Genomic DNA, 23,577 nt, shown 5'->3' with positions numbered 1-23,577 from the left:
CTGAAGCAGGTAATTAAATTGACTCATCTGCTTTCATCAAATTTGTAAAAGTATATAATAAAGTCAGGCAGAAACATGAGATTGGGGTATACACTGCGTTCCCTGGAAATTGTTGGAGTTATATTGGCTATAAATATACATGTGAAACTATTTAAGTATGTAGAATCCAAAGAACTTTGCATTAGGCAAGTCCATTCATTTCAGTACTATTAACCTGCATGACAGACACTGAAGATCTCTGACTAAATTCATATCAAGGACTAACCTATCCCACCCCAAAACAGTCATGATACAGGCTGAGTCTGGCACCTACTCACCACAATATTCCTCTCACTCTGAAGAAATAACTGTCTTTCTGTCAAAAACCCCTTGTACATATGAGTGTAATGGACTGAATTTCCTTTCATTTCACCTTGACATTTTACATTTCCACTCCCTAGGTAGAATTTTTCTCTCCTCTTATGCAGGACTTTTTTGATCTTCCTTTTTGTGAGTAAGTGTAACATAGTCCATGGAAAATTTTATAAAATAGTACAAAAATGTGAAGATGGAAAGGGAACTGGCTTAAAAGAATGTCAGGAAATGAACTAAAGTGTTTCATTGTTCATTTCCTTATGGGAATTAAAAAGATAATAATCAGATAGTTGAGACAAAGGAAGAATAGTTAAGTAAGGAACATAAAGGTTCATAAAGTATACTTTTAGCATCCTAAACCCAGGTTGAACAAGTATATGAAAAGTGTAGAAGTAGATAAACAGCAGAGTGCACACAGTCTTTAATCATCCTGTACATTCATCTAAATTCTGAAAGAAACAAGTTTGAGATATCAAAGCATAAGCTTCAAATATAAGCCTCAAAACACTGGATTTTTTCACATTATTTTATTTTTTAAGAAATACTCTCTCCCAACTTATTTGTCCTATTTTCTTCTTAAAACACAGTAATACTCTTAAGTTCTACACATTGCTGAGGATGTACAATCAACCACATAGTCTGGATAAAGATCAGTTCTGAGAACCAGTACAAATTTCTATGAGTGAAATAAATCTAATAGAATATGAGTGGAAATTAGTTCTCCCACAGGTCTTGTACTAGCCTGCACAGATGTGAATATTACTCTGTTTGTATTCTTTACTCATTAGGTGTTTATATTCAAAAAATGACTGATTAGAAACAACTGTTAGCTAAATTCACAAGAACTCATAGAATACATTAGCCTATTCTCAACATTCAGAGCTCTGTGCTTACTACTTTTCAGAGTGATATCACAGAGTTCGAAAGATGCTGAGTTGCGTTAATAAATTATTACAAAGATAAGATAATATATTTGATACATAATTGTGTTTCCATCAGGAGCTGATGAGTCTAAATATGACATATTATTGAAGTATTCAAATAACATTGTATGACAAAAATATAACACAAAATATATTAAGGCAAGTAGCACACTTTCCTGGAACAAAACCTATTTATAATAACTAGGATTACAACTTTTAAAAATCCCACAAAAATTGCCTTTTTAGAAAAGGCATTTTTTTTGCCTTTTTTTTTTTTTTTTTTTTCCTGCATCAAATATATGCTAATCAGCAGTCCTAGCACTTTCATCATTTTAGAAAACAGATGGTTGGCAGACATTTAAGAGAAGAAAAATACAGAAAGGCAAAGCAGTGTATCTGGAAGTATTTAAGTATTTTACATTTATACCTTCTAGGTCCTGTCCATTTACTTTGTAGGCTTTTAGTTCCAGGATCTGCTTGAATTTTGTTGGAGCTAAACCTTGTTCAGAAATACTGGAACTATTTCTCTATTCAAATAATTTAATCATAAGCATTAAACAGATTGATCTGCAAAATATAAACATGGCAAAGCAGAAGTTACTCATGTACTCTCTGTTAGCTGTCTCTAGCTCACAGTTAAAAAACTTGTTCGGTAACTGATAAGAATACCTCAGTTTTATACCTGTGCTTTGGATTCACAGCAATATGGTGGAGAATGATTTGAGATCAACTACTATGTCCTAAGTGAAATAATCTGACTTAACCACATAGTTGTAAAATTCTCATGTTTTGCATTCTATTTTTTTTTTTCCCTGGGGCCCAACATATAAAGTGGATTGGCTTTAGCTGTATCCCAAAGTCCTCACCAAGGAAGTAGGATTTACAGGTCCATACCCCGGCTCCAAAACAGCATGAGACAGGCTTTGACAACCTACCTGCTATGTGAAAATGGTAACTACCTGGCTATTGGGAAACTGTGTCTAGCCAGAGCCAAAAATGTCTGGTTCTTGCCTGTCCCTTCCATTATGCTTTATTTAGTAGTCACAATCTGAGGAGGCCTAAAACACTGGATGTGACTGGTGAGATAGGCAGGAGAAAGCATTGATGAAAATGCCTCGGGGGTTAGGTGTGAGCTTGGGATTTGGAGCCTCTCGCACAAGCAGGACGTAGGCAGTTCTGACATGCCCACTGGCAGGAGCTATGTGGATTTAAGGATCGCTGGGGCAACTACAGGGTTACAGCAGATAAATAGGGGGTTTAAGGATCTTAGAAGCAGTTAAACGCTGCTGAAAGAGAATGGAAATTAAAACCCTATGTGTGTAAGGTAATTTTTAAAATAGGATTTAGGTGTTTTTGAAAGTATCATCCTGATAACTCAAAACTAAATTTAAATATACAGCATAAATGCAATTGCATTGTTTTTGTCCTATAATATCATAAAAACTATTTTTTAACAGATTATATGATCGATTATATATTCCTTTACAACAACTTCATGGCAGGGAAAGTCCAGATGAGTAAAGCTAATGTAACAGAGCAGAAAATCAAGCTCTCAGTCTAGTTTGGTCTAATCTCTAATTCACATTCCTAAAAAGTTAGAGGGATCCAGAAGTGCACCCAAAGATTAGGGGATATCAAATCTCCAGACTTTTGGTCCAAGCTGATCAGAATGCTCCTGTTTCAGAATATCAATATTACACAGTCTAAACAATCTGTCCTGATTTATCAAAGCCAACAGCCTTGCACTTATTAGCAGTTAACCCATGAGACTGCCCATATATTTAAACACAAGTATACTATTAAGCACATAAATAGACACTGATTACTTTGATAAAGCAGTGCCACAGTTTTAACATCTTGAAGGGCTGAACTTTCAAGACAACAAGGTTTACGAATTCTTATAAATATTCACCAAAATATGACTTTTCATAAATGTGTGACTGTTTTCAATTATGTTGACAACAGTACCATGTCCCCTGAAGTTATTTCAGAGTCCTGACTGTGCGTAGAGCTGATTCCAGTGTCAGAGTCTGTATCATTTATGTCCAGATTAGTCACTCTATGAACAAAGTCAGGAACAGCAATGCTGTTACTGGAGTTGCCACTGCTCTTGGATGGCTCTTCATTTGATGGAAGCCTAGTTTCAATGTTGTCCTTAACATGTAGTAAGTTAAATTCTTCTGTAAGAAGTTCATATTCCTTTTCCTTCTTTTGAAGCAATGAGTCCCTGTACGTAAGTTCTTTCTGAATGCAGCTAAGGTATGAGTTGATTCTCAGACCATCTTTCATACTTTTTTCCAGCTCATATTTTACACTTTCCAAATTTGAGTTTTCTAGTTCAGCATTAGCAGCTCCTTCTGTACAAACATCATCCCCATTTTCTTCTGTGCATATACCATGTACCTCTCTTTCAATTTCAGCACACAGCTTCTCTATTAATTGTCTGTGATGTTTCAGTCTCTCTTCAACCTGTAAAATTCCCTCACTTTTGCTCAAATAGTCATGCATCTCTTTTTGATCATCTGGCCTACTCCCTTGCTGCTCAGCCTCACTTGAATTGATCATTAAATAGGAGTCCTGCACATAATTTTCTCCATCATTTGCCACACGATCTAGATGGAATTTCGCTTCACATTTTTCAATTTCCATATCTAGTTCCTTCATTCTAAGGACTTGCTGATGAATGGTATGGTCTTGAGAAATGATCAGATGAATCAGTGTCTCCATATTATCTCTCTCTTGCTGAACACTGTCTTGTTTAAGCTTGGCCAGTTTCCGGAAAGTCTTCCTCACAATTTTCTTTTGCTTGTCTATTGGCAACATCTTCATGTAATTTGCTGGACTAAGCTCCCACTGTTTTTCTACATTTTGTACTACCTTAGCTTCAGCTGTCTTCCACAATGGAAATGAGAGGAAAGCATCTGACTTTACTAACACAAAATGCAAATTAGATTGCTCTTCCCCCCAGGCCTTCCAAAGTCTCAGAATCTTTGTCAGGGGAGGAAGTACTCGCTCAGAGCCTCTCCATTTTTCCACAATGCAGTAATCACTGGGTTTTCCAAAAAGGACCTTCTTCTCTCCAAATGTTGCCTGATGTTCCTCAAGCAGTGCTTGAATCACTTCTGCACAGGTTGTGCGCTTTGTCAGACCACATACAATCTTCTCTTCCTGGCAAACCCAAACAACAATCTCTCTTTCATTTGAAGCCATGTCCTTGCTGGGAGACCTGGAAAACAAGAAGAGACCAAACACAGATTACATATCAATGGCACAGACTGCATGAATAATGACTATAATTCTGATATGACTACCACATTGAAAAATTCTCATAATACTGTATAAGACAATATACTTGTTTATATTACATGAAGAAATAACTTTGGATTAAGTAGCAGAAAAACACACCCATTTCAGCTACTAATTTAATATTATTACTAGTCCAGCTGAATGGGAATCTCACAAAAATGTCTTATATCAAATTTAGGTTTTGCACACATAGTAAGTGTGTATTAACAAGAAGTGATAAAGTTCGCCAATTGTATTACCTTTCCAGACTGACCTAGGATAATATAACTTTCAGATCTGCGTATCTTCTCTCATCTCACAGACATTGCACAAATATTTATAATCTCTTAATATCACTGAGGCTTCTGAAGGGAATAATCATGCCTCCAAATATGCACTGAACATAAATGGATGGAGAAAAATGACTGAACACCATCTAAGTTAAAAGAACATGATGATAGGAAAAATCAATAACTCTTTTGCCACACCTGCACCCACTCAAGTATAAACATCATTGTTTTCCACTGTGTTTTTTCACTAACAAGTCTCAAGAAATCTGTTGCTTTTTCTGAAGTATCAAATAGCCTGAATTCCAGTGAGTTGTGAGAGAGTACAAATGGTGAGAGCATACATATATAGGTCCATATTTTACAACCTTTTTAATAATATAGAAATGCCAGAAAAAATTTAAAGTTAATTTAAAAAAAAATTATTTATGAATTCCAGTGAATGTAATACTAACCTGACATTAGCAGCTGGTACCTCCTTATACACAGAGGTACCTGACTTCAGGTGTCTAAGATCCCATTATGGATACTTTAGCTGTCTAATCAATACAATCATTGTAGTCTAGAGAGCAATTCAGCTGACCAAATGGAGAAGTTCACTTTACAGTTAACTCTTAAGTCTGTCCCCATCTGAGTACCCCTGGACTTCCATGGGCCTACGTTGACAGAGTGGCCTTGTGGAACTTGTCCAGGATATTCCTGTCCTCTAGCCTCCACATGTATAATTTGCTGCTTGCCCAGACCTGGTGATTTGGACTCTTGCCTAAAATGATAAAACAATAAATTCCCTGAGGAAAAATGCGTTTCTTTGGATTTTCTGGTATCAGTTCCAGTTCATGTGAATGAATGATATTTAACCCAGTTTGACAGAGAAAGCTTGAAAATTAAAATGACAATACGAACAATATTAAAAGAGCTCAAAATTACATTAGTTTCTGTCTGGGGCTACTTATTTGCAGCACTTTTCTAGTCTTCCAAGATGTAGTAGGAATGGAGTTTTACTCGGTTTAATTAGGGTTATACCCTATGATTATCAAAGCAATCCAACTTGTTTCTTTTTCTTAATTATTACACAACATGACAGACACACTGCAATCCAATAAATTGAACTATGATTGACTCAGCTCTAGGTGCCACTCTGACCAGGAGGCAATAATCCTCAAAAGACAGGAGACTGCAAATGAATACTAATAAAACCTACAAGAGTGAGTTTATTAGGATCATTGCATAGGATAGCTCTGTCCAACTACATTGCTCCAGGTCTTGGAACATTCCTCTGTAAAATCTGTGTTTTGGTAGATTACTCTGAGCAATGACATCATTTTCCCACTTCAATAGCTCCCTCTTACAGGCCAGCATTTTACAGTAATTACTTTTTAAAACTGGTGTTCAAAAGATTAATAGTTTGCATAGACTACTTCTCAAAATAGGAAAGCATATGTCACAGACATAGAAAATGGCAAAATGGCACAAAGAAACAGAAATATTCAAGTTTAAATGGAGGGGAAGGAATGGAAGGCAATATCAGATTAAATGGCATTATTGTTAAATATGTCACATGCTAAAATTCAGCATCTGTAAGGGTTTTAGGTTTATAGAATACAGGATGCTATAGAAATATTTTTGTCTGTGGACAGATTGGTAGTTAAATGAAACTTACATAAACAGACAATTGCAACAAATCAGATAACTCAGTACTTGTTTTACACTACAGATATAAAAAGAAAAAAACAGATAAAATGCAGAGTTACATTATATGTTAAAGATAAAATTATGCAAAATGAATTATCGAAAATACAGTGTCTTAAACCATGTTCTGATACATAAATACTTAATACATAAATAATTGATCTAGAAATAAAAGCATATTATCAGTCATTGAATTTCAATTTATAAAAGTACTGACAGAAAAGAAAAAAAAAAAAAAAGTGTAAAAATATAAAAAACAGATCAGGACTTTGAGGCAGAAAATTCAGAGTGTGTCTTTCCTGTCATTTTTTGGTAATCATATATTTCAGGGAATGAGTGTTATCTCAGTCTTTTAGCATTCTTCTGAGAATCTTATGCAATTTGTTTGCACATTGAAACTCTTCCTATTTTTTTCTCATTCTTGTTTTTGGTTGATTGCCATATTTTCTCCTAGTCAATGTTTTCAGCACGTAACAGATTATGAGTTAAGTAGAAGCTTACTGTCTCTTTTCCTCCTGGCTCCTTTAAAGCTTTCCTATGAAGACAGTTTCTCTCTGTGATATTAAATCTTCAGAAAAATTTGAAACACCTGATACCTCATTGTATTGATGTAGTGATAAATACTTTGGTCTACTCATTTTTTACATAGACTTCCCACCGACTTCCGCAGGAGTTAAGCACACTACTGATGGAAATACATTGTTTATTGTAAAGCAATCTCTACAGGATCTCCACAAACAATATGGATATAAACTAACATATTTAAATTACTGTTTTCAATCATTTTTTATCTCTTTACCACCCCCTGTTATTTTTTCAATTATGATGCACCTGTATACCCAGAATTTTCACTGATCTCTTTTGGGAACGATTCTTCTTTACTTTGTCTATAGTGTATTTTACATGCTGAAGTCCATAACTAGTAGTAGCACTGCATGAATGCATAATGTATTCACATGCAGGTACACAAAGAACTCAAGTAGCTTATACATGAAAATATATACTTATAAATACATATATGTACGTATAGCATATATAACATATACCCAGTAATTATATCGTCACCTTTTACAGAAAAGGAGAGAAGATAAAAAAGAAATTCTGAACATCATTGTAATTCTTGGATCAAAGCAGAACTGTAAAGTGCAAATTCTTTCACTGCTTTTTCCGTGTGTGTGTCACAACGCATATTATCTTCCTTTTTACTCAGTAGCCTCACTAAATTTTTGATCTTTCTTTTTAATCAAAAAGAATTAGCAAGTCATTTATAATCTTAGAGTGCTATAGAATGCTAATATCTTCTAAAAATCAGAAGTGTTCTTTATTATCTTCCACTAAAAAATGATAAACTGATATGGCCTACCATGGATCCTTTAAGTAAAATTTATTGTATAATTCTTTAATGATAGTTAATTCAGGTAGTGCCAAACAAAAATGAAGCTTCAGCATGTCAGACATAGCATAACAGTTATTAAAGACTTGATTTCAGGATGCAAGAAGATAATAATGGCAGTAAACATCTTGCATTAAGCTGTGCTTTCCTCATAGGAAGTAGAGAGCAGATTCTGCATATAGTAAGTAGAATACACCTCACTTAGGCATCTGAAAGTTAAAATTTCAGTATAAATTCACCATCAAAGTTCCTCTTTGTCATGAGAAGAGAGTGGACCTCCAAGGAGAAAGTCACTACAGTCTAAACCATCTATGATCGTTGGATGAATCCTCAAATGAAACTACTTCTCTCTTTCATTAACTACAAGAGGCCTATGTGGCCACCTTCAACTAAATAGCTCATTTTCAGGTAACTAAATACAGGTGAGAGCAATCCAGTCAGATTCTGGTATATTTTCAGAGATAATCGTAACAAGCTAGACATGGGACCTACACATTATGACTTCATAGCTTGGTTTAGATGCTGATTATTATATTCACTCTTCAATTTATTACTATCATTTATAAGGAGATTCATTAAGTCATTTAAATACTAAGGAAGATGCAATGCAGTTTGTACCTCCTCATCTTGAATAAATGTTGGTCATTGACAGTGATTCTTTTCTTCTGAGAGGTAACACTAAAAATGACAATATTCAGCAACAAGATATACTTTTAGATGGCCATTTTAATGAAGACGCAAGCTTCTCATATTTATTGGTTCCTTGGCCTTCACATCCTCCACTTTTGTAAAGAAAGCTAAAGAACTATAATTTTTTAATAACCTATCAATTAATGAGTCTGTAATAGCTAAAGTGCTTTTCCAGTTTAAATGTTTGGCTTTCTTGAAAAAAAGTTTCAGTAACAACTTCTTTGAAACTAGCTAGGCAACTTCTTAATTGTTTTCAAAAGTTTACTGCTGCTGCTGTAAACAGCCTTTAAAGCTTTTAGTTCTATCTTGAATTCTGTTTATTTGAATTGATCACTGAAATGTTCTACTTATCTATTTATGATTTTAAAACCTTGATGATAACAACATGTAAGTCTATCTTTTTTTTGCAAGGTCACTTGTTGCTCAGGAACAGATGGGAGTTTAAGCTTAAGAATGATCAGAAGTACATTTCCAATCTTTTTTGTTTGTTTGTTTTGATTGCTAGTTTCATGCCTTCTACTCTTTGCTTCTCTTTGTGATGACCCAAAAAAACATTCTAATCATGTTATAGACCTCACACAAAGTCTTGATTATGTCAGTGCAAGCTGACTGTTTCATGTCAGGTATACACTGTATTAATTTATTATTCAGGCCTGGGGGAAGAAAGGTAATACATTCCAACAATGTATAGACAAAACAAAAACATGTACTTATGTTACACAAAGTCAAAATGTGAGATAACTTAAATGCTGTAAGTGGCATTTTTTATATTCACTAACTTTAAGAGATGTCCCACACATGAACATACACATGAAACATGTAAATCTTTGCCTTGTTGAAAATTTTAACATTCTTCCTAAATATGGAATATATAGTTTAAAAACCAATCATGCCAATCAAATAAGGGATCCCCTTACTTTTTAGAATTTAATCTTCATGTCTATAAGATGCTCATTTTTCCCTACTAATTTCAGCAAACATTTTGTTGGGATGAGGTCACATATAACATGTTGTTAGCAGATTAATACAGTGTTTCTGAAATACTGTTGACACTAAAAGAATATTTTGTATTTACTGACAAAAGCATAGGTAAATGTCTTCTCTTTACTGTAATAAACTCTTTGTAGACTTTCACAGAAAAATAAAATGGAATTCCTTTCTCAATATTACCATATTTCTTGATGTACCCTCCTCAAGGAAACATCAAACTGACTAACTAAAAAATACCTGGAATATTGCTAGAATTTTCACAGCCAGGACATTTTTACGAACCCCTTGCTTATTTAAAGCTATACTAATTTTAATTCAACATGAACAACTGAACCAATTTAAAGTCAACATGAATGATCTATGTTTTTGTGTTAGGAAAGGAGTTAAAAACTTGAGATTATCTTTATGATCAAAAATTTTATTAGTTTTCTCCTTCCTGTAATTTAAATAATTTATACAGAATAAAAAATCTGTAGGTAAAAATAAATGGTATACAAAACAAGACATTAATCCTTTACTTGAAAATGTATAAAACTGTTAATAATTTATAAATTTGCCATCAAAGAGTTCATGGTGGAAATCCATTTGTGTGAAATAGCTTAGTGATTTTTTCACCATTTAATTGGGGAAATCACGTTTTAGAAACTTAATTTTGAAAGATGGAAGAGCTTTTACTTATTATGAATGCATTAAATTACTTTTAATCAGATGTCATAAAGTTGTACCTGTTAGTACAAATGTTTACAGGTTGGAATATTCTTGTACTTAGTGTAATAATGTCACCTTTTTCTTTCATCATTGCATCTGCAAGTGGCAAATAATCTGTAATTAATTATTCTTTATGTTAGGATTGTTTCTAGTATTATGCTAGCAGAAGATATAACTAATTTAGTCAATTTTATTGTAGAAAAATAATCAGATTTTGTACTTTTGAGATCTCTTCTCTTAATTATTTTTTTCTTTTTGATGTTGTGTTTGCATAAGTACATTTCAGCATACAGAACACCCAGAAAGCCACACAACACAACTGTCACTTGCAATGCAAAAAAAAGCAACAGAACAATAATTTATGAACAGCCTCCTATTGACAGCATAAACCATCTTAATAGTGCATTCGAACATACAGTCTCATCTGCAGAAAATCAGATGATAATTGTGGTTTATGATTGACTGGTTGCTGTGCTGAGGTCCTCAGCTGACCAGAGTTCTCAGGTAGGTATGCTGTTGACATGACCTCTTGAGAGTAAGACCAAAGTGCTTCTGAACTTCTAAGAAACAAACCCTCACATTATATCAAGATACCACCCAGAACAATTCACTTCTTTAGTGGAGAAACTAAAAGTGGTTAAATGACAGAACAGGAAAAAGCAAAGGCTTTAAGAGACAACCCTTTGGCTGCCTGCTGCATCCTTGCAGTGAAGTCATTGCCTAGAGTTTGTGCCTGCCATCTCAGTGCTTTCCTGGAGTTCATTAAGAAACATGAAACTTTCAGGCAGACCCAGTCAGAGCTGTGCTCCCTAAGCCTCTCAGCAGGCTCTCCCTTCTTTCTCAGGCTGTACACCCCCAGCTTCTCACCATGACATTCTGTGCCTCATCTCCTACCTGCCACTCTGCACAGTGGGGAACGATATGCCAATTAAACATGCTCAGTTGCTGAGCCACTTGCTCTCTTTTCAAAAGTGTGACACAATGGCATAAAACATCCTGGGAAAACAAGGGACATCTGCCACAAAAACATTTAATAATCTGTTGTTTTCAAGGCTGATGCTGGGGCACATAAATCTGCCCACTTGGATTTTGGCAAGTTTGTATTTGTGCTGTGGTCTTCTCTTCATTCTACACCCACCAATGTTTCTTCCATGTTCAAGGGCCCAGAGAACACAAGCCTTGGTTAAGCACCTGCTAATAACCTTGTTATCTCTGTGTCTCAGATCCCAGCCATAACTACCTACCAAAGAAATCTAATGGCTTTTAATTATATTTACTTGCTGGGAATAAGGAGAGGCCAATATTACAAGGATACTTACTTGATAACAAACAACCTGCATTTGTAGCATAGGACACATGCTACATGTTATTTGAGAGCTTCTGATACCAGTGACATTTACATGTCAGGGCATATAAAGGCTAATTAGTTTATCAGTCATCACATTCCATTGAGAAATTATAATATTGTTTTTAATATGTATTTTTCAAAATCTCAACATGGTACCATATATATATATCACATATATATATGTATATGAGACAGTGGATGATCATTCTGAAAGAAAAGGTCAAAACATATTTTGGCTCTGTAGGATTTTTATCTGTGAAATTTGAAAAAAAAGTAAAACTATTGGTGCCATGTGTTACAGCCTTTGCTTGGAAGAAATTCTAACTTATTTTGATCTAAACAGATTTTTGACAGTGAGCTTAAACATTAAAGGTATGAAGAATACACAGCCCATATGAAAGCTAAGGTTAGAAGTATTTCAAACTTTCAGGCACAGATGGATCATATTAAAAGTTCATACTAAGTTAATTCAGACTACCCACATTTAATTCACCTGTTTTCTCAACTTTCTGTCATCTTCTGTGAAGTCACTCAAAAAGCAGTAAAGGCCAAATCTTACACTCAGTATGCCTCCTGCCTAAGTAGATTATACGCTTCTGAGTTTCCTAAGGGCAACAATGAAGAAGCGTCTACTCTCTCACCACCCAGTGAAGCTGGAATTAGTCCAAAGCCTTAGGAATTCAAGACAGACTACTAACTAACTGCATTCCCATTCCCCTTCACCTATCCCTGAAAAAGCAGTATTAGTGGAGGCACAGTTAATGTCTGTATCATTTAAGAGACACAGATTCCATGCATGTCATGTCAGAAACTTGGTCCTTCTTCCCTTCTGCATCACATGAAAGTCAGGGCAATATCTAGCTAAAAAGTGTCATGGCAAGGCAGAGTACTTTAATAAGAATAAAACTCCTTGATATAGATAATCAGAGTAGTTCAAAAACTACAGGAAGACTTGGAAAGAACATCATAGAACTTGTGAAAACAAAGTAATTCTTTCAGAAAAAAAAAAGCTTAAATTTCTCTCTACCATCTGTTTATGTATCCATTTAATGTTGCTCTAAGCTTCCTCCTTTACAGAAATGTACATAGTCATTTATTAAAAATAAAATAAAATCAGGCATCTAGATATTCATGTTACATTTTTCACACATACACATATATACAGTAGTTTGGATGTTCTAATTGAAATATTTCAGATATTTGAAACAAGAAAATAATTTCAACAGTCTACTTTAACTAGCTGTATACAACAGATTTCTCCTAGTATAAGTTTATGTTCATTTTGTAATTTCTTTTTAAATGTATAAATTTTTAACTCAGCAAGATTCTCATACTGTCAGGAAGTCTTTATGAAACATTTCAATTAGTAACAGATGTTAAAAATTATGTCTTACATCAATTATCATTTGTACACTTAAAAAAATAGCTAGTTTCTTAATTCCTTCAGCAGAGGAATGCCATCACTTCAGTTAGCTACTGTAAAAAGTTGCACACATTATGATTCAGCAATGTTCTATGGTTAAAATTTCTGTTCAATCATTTTATACTGTATTAGTGCTCTATGAAAAATTTAAGTTAAATAATTTTGAATTTGAATGGGATAGTACTATTCTGTCATATAATAAAACATGTATGACAGTTTTAAAAAAATAATTTTCTAAGATAATTACTTTATTGGAAATATGTCATTCACACCAGAGTTCTTGCTGACTTGAAATGTCAGACTTCAGTAAAAATCCCATGGGAAATTGTGCACTTCATTCTAATAACTGTACTGACTGGGCACAGGTGTCACAACAGGGAGCAATATTTAAGAAAAATAAAAAGGGAAAAAACCTCTGACAGTACTTAAAACAAATATAAAAGAAATAAGAGCAGATAACAAGAAGAACCAACAAGGACTGACAGTAATAATTCTGTCATCTGGTAAGTAGACCGATAGCAGAATTTGTACTATGTAGAAAATAAGCAAAAAAATTACACTAACTCAGAATGTTGCACTAACAGAAAGAAAGAAATAAAATACATTGTAAGAGGAATTATACACCTTGGTCACTGGATGAGAGTGATAGTTATGTTGGATTACCCTGAACACCCTCCTGGCCCCCTCACCCTCCCCTCCCCACTTAATAATGACATAACTCTGTGTCATTGCTCCAGTGGCCAATATGGTTTGCAAAAGCTAATTTGTAAAACCCAAGTGCAGATTTTCAGCAAAGGTAACCAAAAGGCTACTAAGTTCTGCACTTCACTTATTAGCTCTGCCCTATACTATGTTTACACTCTCAATCACTTAACCTACAGACAAGTGCAAAGCCTACAGTCTCCATTCAGATGAAGACTGCATCTGTCTCTGCCCTTTTCTCCTGTCTGACCTCTGAAATTATTCCTCTCCTCCTAAGGGTACACATTCTCTATAAATTACATATACACTTCAAATCTTGCCTTCGTGTCAGACAAATCATCATTTTACCACTGTGTATTCAAATTCATATGGTTGGTAAGTGAGTATTAGTCAAAAAAATGTTTGGAATTGGAGTGAGTACCATCAGCAAGTGTGCTGTGTACACAAAATGCCATGATAACACGTTCATCATATCACGTCTGTGTTTGCGGTGGCCTGATGCAGTGGAGGTTTGAGAAGAGGGGAGAGCTAGTTGTCCACCAAAATATTTTCCAAGGTGAGCAGCAATAACATTAACAATTTGCTTTACTGGGAAAACATGCTTTGATGTGTATATTGTAACTGCTACTGAGGAAGCAGCTGTGATACAGGAATGGATGATGATCCAGGAAAAACGCCAGAACCAAAACAAACACTGACATATTCAGTGGTAGTAATTCTTTAGAACATGATGAGGTAATGGGAAGATGGAATTTTCAAATTCTTCAATGTTAGTAAGCAGCATGTGAAGTTTAAGAATATCAACATAGCAAAAGCTACATCTTGATTTAGGTCAGTGGGTAGTTCTTGCTAGTTGACAAATGATGCCACTGATACTTTTTATCTACCACAAGAATTTTGCAACATTTCAAAAATACAATTCTCTATATTGTCTCTTGTGTCTATTTAATTGCCAATGTTTATTTAAGCACTTGTTACACTATATAAGCTTCATGAGGCTCTTATGTACAGAATGTGTCTAAAATTCCATCACTTTCAATAATACAGAGGAAGTAGAATCACTTATCGCTCATTTAGAGCATAGGCTTCTAAACAATAAAGTTAGAGCTGCTATTACAGCTAATAGAAATTTGGGTTATCTAACTTCTCTTATTAGAATTTTTATAACTGCCTTTTAGAAGCACCCTGCTTGTTTATGAGCTTTTGAGATCAAAGAAGTGAGGGGAATTCCAAGGGTTGAAAGCACAATTTTTGTTGCTGTTCCATGAAATTCATTTCAGCTTTTGTTGAAAGGCAAACATATACTATTTCCCTCCCCTGGGTTTGTTGACATTTTGCCCAGTGAAGAAATAAACACAAAGCATTCTGAGGCTGGGTCTGGATTGCCAAAACACGAACAAAGCACACTGTATGTAGACCAGTGGTAATAAGGTGAGTTGAATAAAGGAACAAGATACAGACAAGGAAATAATATTTCATGCCACCTTTCCAATACTCCCTGGGCTAAAGGAGGCTGGGATGGTCACCCCCTTACGAACATACACAGTGCATGGCTCAAACAGTTCCGTGTACCTCCTCTCTACTCCTTGTGGGACTGTGTGAGGCAGATGCTAGTCTCATTCACAGTGAAAGGAAAGAAAGTCCAGATGGACTTGGTTTCTTTTCACCAATCCTCAAGCTGAACTCAGGCTCAGCAAAGCAGCTCTTCTTTTCCTTATGAGCTTTTCCTGATGACTACCCATTGTAACTACCTCTGTAGCTGCTCTAGCAGCAGCCTGTGGTGAATTTCATTTTGGACACTGTACTTCGCAATTGTGAAAAGGAACATTGCAGGAATCAGTATTATTATCTTCTGTTTTTTGAACATCGCAACACTTCCTAGGCCCATCCCCAAAATATACAAAATTACAAGATAACTACCTTATGTAAGTGATTATCCTAAGTATTATTTTTACTGCTAAATCTAGTCTTATAGGCTAGCTACTGTATGACTTAAAATATCATGAAGTAATTTAAGCAATCTGATGTCTACCTCACGTTCCTATCTCCTTGCTTGTGCCAGCTCTGCTAGTTTAACCAAAGGGTTTCCAGGTTGATAAACTGGCAGTAAGTTAACCCAGAAAACAAAAATAAAAATAAAAAAAAAAAAAAAGGAAAAGAAAAAAAAAGAGGAAAAAATTTTTTTGTTTTTTTTTCAGTAGTGCACCCTGAGTTGGGTTCTATGGTGTCAGATGAGCATAGTACTAGCACAAAGGAAATGACAGAGAGTGGCCAGGATCCTGGAAAGGGCGTTTAAGACTGCACTTTGTGCAACAGCAAGTCTTTATACCTGTTCATCCATCTCTTCAAACATCACCCTTCCTTAACTTTTTGACATCTATTGATTTTTCAAAATGGCTTTTTTTTTGTATATCATAAAACCTAGTTTGAGTGTCTCTTCAGAGTTTGCCAGAAGTGAGAAAGGCAGAATGTGCTTTAATTTTCCTCTGTATTTAGTGCAATAAATTTTGCAGAAAGTGAGCCCCCCCACTTCAAAATTATACTGTATGATCTTCCCTGTTTCATCTGCTTTCATTAAATTATATTGAAGATGTCATCTCAAAAGTGGGTCTATCAAGACCTCATTTACAATCAATTCTTTTCTTTTTTTTTTTTCTGTTTTCTCCCTCAAACTTTCTGAAAGATAATTCAGTGACAAATGTGTTCTATTACTTGCAGTATTTGAAGAGCTGGAAGGAAAAAAAAAAGATAAGATGATGAAGTGGACTCTTATATAAATCTTCAGCCTAAAGAGCTAAATTGAGTACTAGATACATAATTATGCTAACAGGAAGAGTGGACATAAATTTTTAAAAAAGAAACCTGAAGCATTTTAGTGTCCGTTGACAAGCTCAGAGATATGTGCAGCTTATGTTTTCAAGTAATTTTCTAAAATTGTTTATCAATTAATGTTTCAATATGTAGTTAGTCAGGCACAGGATGATAGGGTCTCTTAAATATCATCACATCCTCTCTGAAGATGCTACTGAACAAATGAAATAAATTGTTAACTTTACCAACTGTGCTGTGCCCTAGCAATGAATATGCTAAAGAAGGCACAAGAGCTTGCAAAACTGGTTCTAGCCAGCTGAGCAATAGAGATAGGGAAGGCAAGAAGGGAGGAATTGCTGTCTGGAATCAAGGTTAATGCTGGATCATAAAGATCAAGAGAATGGGAAATTCACTAGATTAATGTAAGGAAGAAAGTGTTGGCAAGAGAGAGATACAGAGAATGGTATCCAGTAGCACACACACAATTTTTAGCAATGAGAAGATGAAGGAAGCTGACTGCAGAGGGAAGTCATTCTGTGATTCAGATAAAAAGCCATGGGAATCCTAAAATATTTGAATGATCATGACATAAGCTCAAAAACTGTCCTAGAACGGAGATAATGAGCTTCCAGCTGGGGCCACCTGAAGACCCTCATAGCCATGTCTGTTGTCCATCACAGGCCCCCCACTGGGTCTGAGCTACTTGTCTGACCTCCAAACCACATGAGTCATGATAAATTAGACCATAAAGGCCTGGTTAAACCGTCTAAGGTAACCCACCTGAATGTGACTCAACAGATTAGGAAGAAATAATTCAAAAATTTGACGCAGTTGAAAAGATGGTAACCCCTGGCAAAAGATTTGTGATGAACAGAGAGAGCAGGTATGGGCCAAAAACCTGCAGTGGGCACAGCTGAAGTCAAACAAGGCCAGGCGTCTGTGGCCAAAGACCAAGGCAAGCCCAAGAAATAATGGGACCAGTTTTGTGAGATGCATCTATGGCAGGATAGTGATTATCCTAAGAGGGCTGTGACACCAGAAAGACACTGCAAACTACTCATCTTTAGTTCACAGAAAGTCAGACTGAGTCAACGTTCAAATTAATCCAATGTTTTTTTACTTCACATATCCAAATGTCTTTGCAGGTGGGGATCCTTTCAACATACGAGCAACTCAGATGACTTCATAGCTCAGGGAGGATAAAAAGGCAGTTTATTTGTAACAAGGCACTTCATAAGCTGAATGGATACCACAGTGACTGCGCACACCTGAATGAAGGCATTCTTCCTTCTGCCATGTGAACAACTCTGTGATGTTTGGAGAAATATACATTTAGCATTCTTCTGTGACGTGTTGACATTCTGTTTGTCACTTCTGACTTTCAAAGAACCCTTGTATGTACCCTGTTGCATAATATGTAGTATGCAATCTACAGAAGTAGCTATTTCTGCACATATTGTTTATATATATGATGATTTAGAGTTGTAATACATTTTATTGTATGTTAGATGTAGATGTTACAGGTTAGATCTCTAATAAGATATGTGACTATATCTTATATGCTATACATATGCATTACATAATCACATACAACGCAAACTGTCTATATACCAAATATATTCCTAACATGCACAAATGCTTTAACAGAAAGAAATATGTTTAAGTTGCAGACAAGTACTCAAAGATTTTAAATATTGGTATTAATTTAGTTCAACATTGTTGCCACTTAGTTCAAGGAAAATTAATTTGATTAAGTGTATCCATAACTAGATGCATTCTCTCTATTACCTTGGATTCCTGCCTCACTTGAATGCATACAAGAGAAAATACTTGGTTTTGCCAGAGCCACAGAAGGTATGGAAGCATTGCAGACACTGAGTGTTACAATTTTCAGGTGTCTTTCCCACTGCTGAAATTTATAATCCCCTCTTGGAAACCTAAACTTTCACAAAAAGTGTTATGGAAGAGTTCAAATCCTAACAAAGGGGTTTGCTGACATCAGCAAATTCAGTAGGAACTGACCTAAAGTACTCAGAAACATGAACAGAAGGGCAGGACTTAAGTACTGTTAGACTAGATTCAGATGTTCACTGCATAAAAAATACAACATTAATTAAAACAGGAACCAAAAGCCTGATCCCCTTCTCCCATTGAAGCCTTCAACATGAAACCTTGTCTTTCTCTAAGTTACTGTAACTCATATGAGCCAGCACAAAATGAAACAGCTTCAACAGGAAATACTGAAAGAATTTCAATTTAGAATAACTTGACAGGACTTTCCTGACACATGTATGTTGAGAACACCAGTGTGGGCATCTCACAGGGTTTTTCCGGTCATCAGAGTGCTTGGCTACACTTTGTGTGTTGTTGCACATGCTCTGAACAGGGCTATTAGATAGGACCTCATGGTTGAACAAGCTGAAAGACTGACTTTTTCTTAATTTTGGTGTGAGGGTGGCACATAATTTCAGGGTTTTCAGGACTGATGTAGGACATGATGGGTGGGGGTATAGGCAGCTGGGGAGTGCTGCCAGTCAAAATGTTATTACCTCAGAATTTAACCATAATTTTGTGAGCATCAGAAGTTCTTTTCTTAGGTGACTACAATGACACTTAGGTACCAACGTTTCCTTCATAAACCTAGCCCTCATTATGTACATTTGTTCAGTATGTGTCCATTTTATATTTCCTCTCCTATGTACAATACTACCCTTTATAGAAAAAATTTCTTAATTTAATCTTTCACTATATGACTTTTATCAACAGATATTAAATTGCTTCACAAGCTGACATATTACTGGATTTATCTCCACATATGCTTATGGGGAGAAAACTCCCTTTTACAAATCAAGATTTAGGCCAAAGCTATCTAGTTATTTAAGTCCCCAATCTCGCTAGCTAAATTGATATCTATAGAGATGTCCGAAGCAGGGCATCCATAAACTTCCTTTGCTTAGCCCTTGTGCAAAACATATTACAGGACATTGAAATAGCAAATGAGGACCATCCAGTGACTAACCACTTTTGTAAGCTGTGGTTTATGTGACTTGCCCAACATCACATAGGAATTTTGTGGCAGGGGCATGGAAGACATCCATGCTATTAGGATGGTTCTCCCTTAATCATACATTATCCACCTGTAATTCACCTCTCCATTCACTATTCCCTTTTTAATTTCTAAAATGAATGGTACAAAAGATGGTTAATTATGTGCTCTACAAAGTCTGAGCATGCTCCATGAAGACATTCCCTTTGAAAGTGATTGGGGTGGAGCTCATGTCATTTACCTTAAGCTATTTAAAATGTAAATGTGTAGTCAAAGATAATTTTCCAACCTTCCTCTGTAATCAGTGGCATAAGATAGGCACCTCCAAAAGGGTGACTAATCCCATACTGAAAGCCTGCCTAAGGCTGAATGAATTGCCCTCTGGAAGTGTTTAGATGTATCCATTAACTACAAAGAGTAGCTAGATGACTAGATACCTAAATTTTCAATAGTTCAAGTTGAGTAAGATGAAACTTGACTTTTGTGTTTTAACGTGTACCTGAATCTTATGAATAGTATGAGTGTCAGTAGAAGTAAGTACTGTGTCCATCCACAACTGCAGTTTCAAAAATAACTCACAAGTTTGTCTGACACCTGTAGTGGCCTTCATGGGTAAACAACCACGGTTAGTTATCTTCCTAGACCTTAAAGTACCTGGGACTTCAAGAAAATCTTAAAATCTGGGCAAGTGCAGTAAAGTCAATACCAATCTTAAGTTTTTGTTAGAAAACTGGATTTCTATAGAGCTTTTCGGTAAAACAGGATACTAACAACAAAGTGGCCCTGAGATATAAAGGTAATAATCAAATTAAACAAGTATACTTAGTGCCTTAGCAATCAGTACAGAGGAAATCTGTCAGTTCAGAACATCAATTTACCAATTAGGAAGCCAACAGAAACAAAAGCATCTGAAAATCAGCGTGTAATCCCACATTTATAAATATTACTAAGACAGTCTTTGATTAGTGAGCAGAATCTGATAACTTTTTATGACAAATAAGGCATAATTTATGTCATCAAAACAGTGACCCAACAGTTGCCCGGAAAAATTTTGTACTTTAAAAGTGCTTTCACAGTGGAAACTACCCTCTGTAGAAATAATCCTTTCAAATTTGGAGAAGATTGGGGAAAATAAGTAAGATGTTCCATATGGATGAAGGAATCTATTAACACAGAGCAAATTGCAGGTTCAAGACCCAAGGGCAGACTCTTTTAAAAATTAGTAGTCTTCACTCAACTACATTATTCCACTGAGGTAATGCATTCTTACAAGTTAAAGTAAACATATTTATACCTGACTAAAACAAAACTTGATCTAATAGGTCATTACAGTTTTATAAACCTGATTTTGCACCCAAACACGAGAATGTTATACTTCTGCATATTTATTTTAAGCTTTGTTAGTTTTGTATTATTAAAAGGAGGATGAAATAAATACCTTGTACTTTTCAAGACAGCTGATTATATTTTCCATTATGATGGGAAATCCATAACTCAGAATTCCTTACATTAGTGAACAAGAACAGGTAAGGTTGGAGAATAAAGAAAGCAAATTAATCAGATTGACAGTTTTGACCATCAAAATAGACAAATTACATTTAGGTATTTCATTCACAGCAAATACCTATCATCTGTATAAATATATTTTCCCATCATTACTCTGCAGCTCACTGATGAATGTGAACAAAAAACAAAACAAAACAAAACAAAACCAAAACCAACAAACAAGCGAAGAAAACACAAAAAAAAAACAACCCCAGTGCAGGAAAACAGAGGTTTACATCATGTCCAAGATTACAACATAAATAAGTTGGTAGCCTGGCTTCTTCTAATATTAATGCTCAAAAAATGTATGTCTAGCAACCATCTAAACTACAAATTAAATGGTTCAAATTGACAGAGGCAAACATGTACTCAGGCAGACAGGAGTAAAATAGAAAAAGTTGGTGAAAGAGAAACATATCTTTAAATAAAGTGCATTTAAGAACAATGTCAAATCTGCACTGGAAAATTTTTTCAAGTTCAATGTCTTTTGTTCCTCTCCACATGATATCAGGACTTGGGTTCCAAAGCACTAAAAATGTAATTACATGACAACTTTATTATCACTACCAGTGAAAACCTTATTTTCTGATTTTTGGTTTCAAACATTAATTTTCTTTCTTTATGTTCAATTTACAAAACCACTTCAAAATCTGTTAAGATACACATGGCATTTTTTTTATTTATTTCCCTTTCTGTGACATTTCAACCCCCGTCATGAGCCATTTTTAAGATTATGAAAAATTTTAGACAGCTGAAAATTCTTCAGTGAATAATGTGAAATCAAACCTAAACAATCCACAGTGTATTCTCACTTCTCTGTATGGCAGCCAGCTCTAGTGGACTGTACAAGAATTAGAAACAAGGAACTCCCAGATTTTATTCATACTTCTCCCACTAGCTGACTTTCATACTCTGCACTTCTACAGATTTTACACTGTCTAGTCATGCCCTACTTATTTTCCCGAGGCATGTAAATATTATCACCCAAATTACAGCTAAGGAAAACTAAGTATGCTTATCAGTTGTCTGAGGTCATAAACAAGTTGGTATCATTATCACTGTTACAACACGTGCACCTTCAGTGCATTTCTGGATAGGTTGAGACAGGAAAAGGAGACTAGTGGGTCATTCTGGTGCCTATTTGAGGCAAGTTCCAGAAAGGTGTTCCAAAAAGTTTTCTTTTGTACAGGCCTCCCCAAAAAATGCAACTTACAAAATCACTGACTAACTCTTGACTTTTATATTTATGTGTAACACATCAGCATGAGAAATGATTTATGAAAATTTCTCATTTTTATTGCAAGAATTTTGCAGGTCCATGGAAAATTTACAACCCTGGCAGGTAAAATGCCATCACCAGAATTTGCATGAAAACTGTACTGCACTCAGTTCTAAGTAATTTTTTCTAATGGGAGACATAGGCATGGAATAATTGATTAAACAGAAGACCAGATACAAACTGATCTGATATAGAAATTTTCAGAGAACTGCATGACATTTGTCTGTAATACAGTATCTTACCCACCTGAAAATTACACTGAACTGTATTTGTTTAGTACCTACATCCTGTAAAGGATGGTTCTGGCCTTTGTTACACAAATAAATTTAGTTATCTGTTTTTCCCTCTAATTCCATTTGGTTGGTCACTCTTTCTTCCTGTTCATCCTGAAACCATTTGTCTCTTATCTGTTGTGTCCTGTGTGATAATTGGGTAATTGTTAGCATGGTAACTCTGCAGAAGATGACATAAAGTCACCATCTTGAGAGTATCATAACACATAAGAGAAACAACAGAAGTGACTATAATAGCTTAGTTACCTACATGACCGGGTACCAACATGTCTAACATTCAGTTCTAGCCTTCACTTAGTGTGCGGTTTTAAACAAAAACTTTATCTTGCATCATCCTTTCTGTTACCATTAATAACTATTTATCTACGTACCAAATATACAAGTTGGATGAACTAATTAAGGTTTGTACAGCATGTGTGATGTTAATGCTTGCAAATAATAATGTTTAAGACCATAATTTTAAATTGTTATTATTCATCATATAAAACAAACAAAACAAAAAATAAGACTTTCTGAGCATAGGCCAATCAAGAGTTACTACTCTGTGATTATCACTGACTTTTATTAAAGTTATTAGAATTAAAAAAAATCTCCATCTGAGATCATACATCCCTCTGCTGAAATCACTGCACATTTAGCAATGTGTCTAAATCTTTTCTCTGAGTGTAAAATGCTGATTTTTCATCAGTAAAATAGGAAATGACCACTTTTCCTCTGTATTACTAAAAATGTGTTTCTTTCTCCAAAATCTATCTTCCCAGCCTGATTCTACATTATATTAGTCTTTCAGACTAGCGTCGACTTAACCTAA

General features: G+C 35.1%; 1 protein-coding gene across 4 annotated transcripts in view; it reads right to left on the bottom strand.

Annotated features, from left to right (window-relative positions):
* Positions 1–866: 866 nt before the first annotated feature.
* The window catches only part of RASSF9 (Ras association domain family member 9), a 28,291-nt gene continuing 5,580 nt past the window's right edge, over positions 867–23,577 (bottom strand). For 3 of the 4 annotated variants that reach the window (XM_032999961.2, XM_032999964.2, XM_032999962.2), the window contains exon 2: positions 867–4,503. In XM_032999961.2, coding sequence (XP_032855852.2) covers positions 3,228–4,503 — 1,276 coding nt within the window. In that variant the 3' untranslated portion in view covers positions 867–3,227. Of the gene's footprint in view, positions 4,504–21,087; positions 21,153–23,577 lie in introns of all 4 variants that reach the window. The other variant, XM_032999963.2, reaches the window with a different exon arrangement.

This window comes from Tyto alba, unplaced genomic scaffold (genome assembly GCF_018691265.1).
Source record: "Tyto alba isolate M040663 unplaced genomic scaffold, T.alba_DEE_v4.0 Super-Scaffold_2, whole genome shotgun sequence".
Taxonomy (NCBI): domain Eukaryota; kingdom Metazoa; phylum Chordata; class Aves; order Strigiformes; family Tytonidae; genus Tyto; species Tyto alba.
The sequence above is the reverse complement of the archived record's forward strand: the minus strand, read 5'-3'. Positions and strand labels throughout refer to the sequence as shown.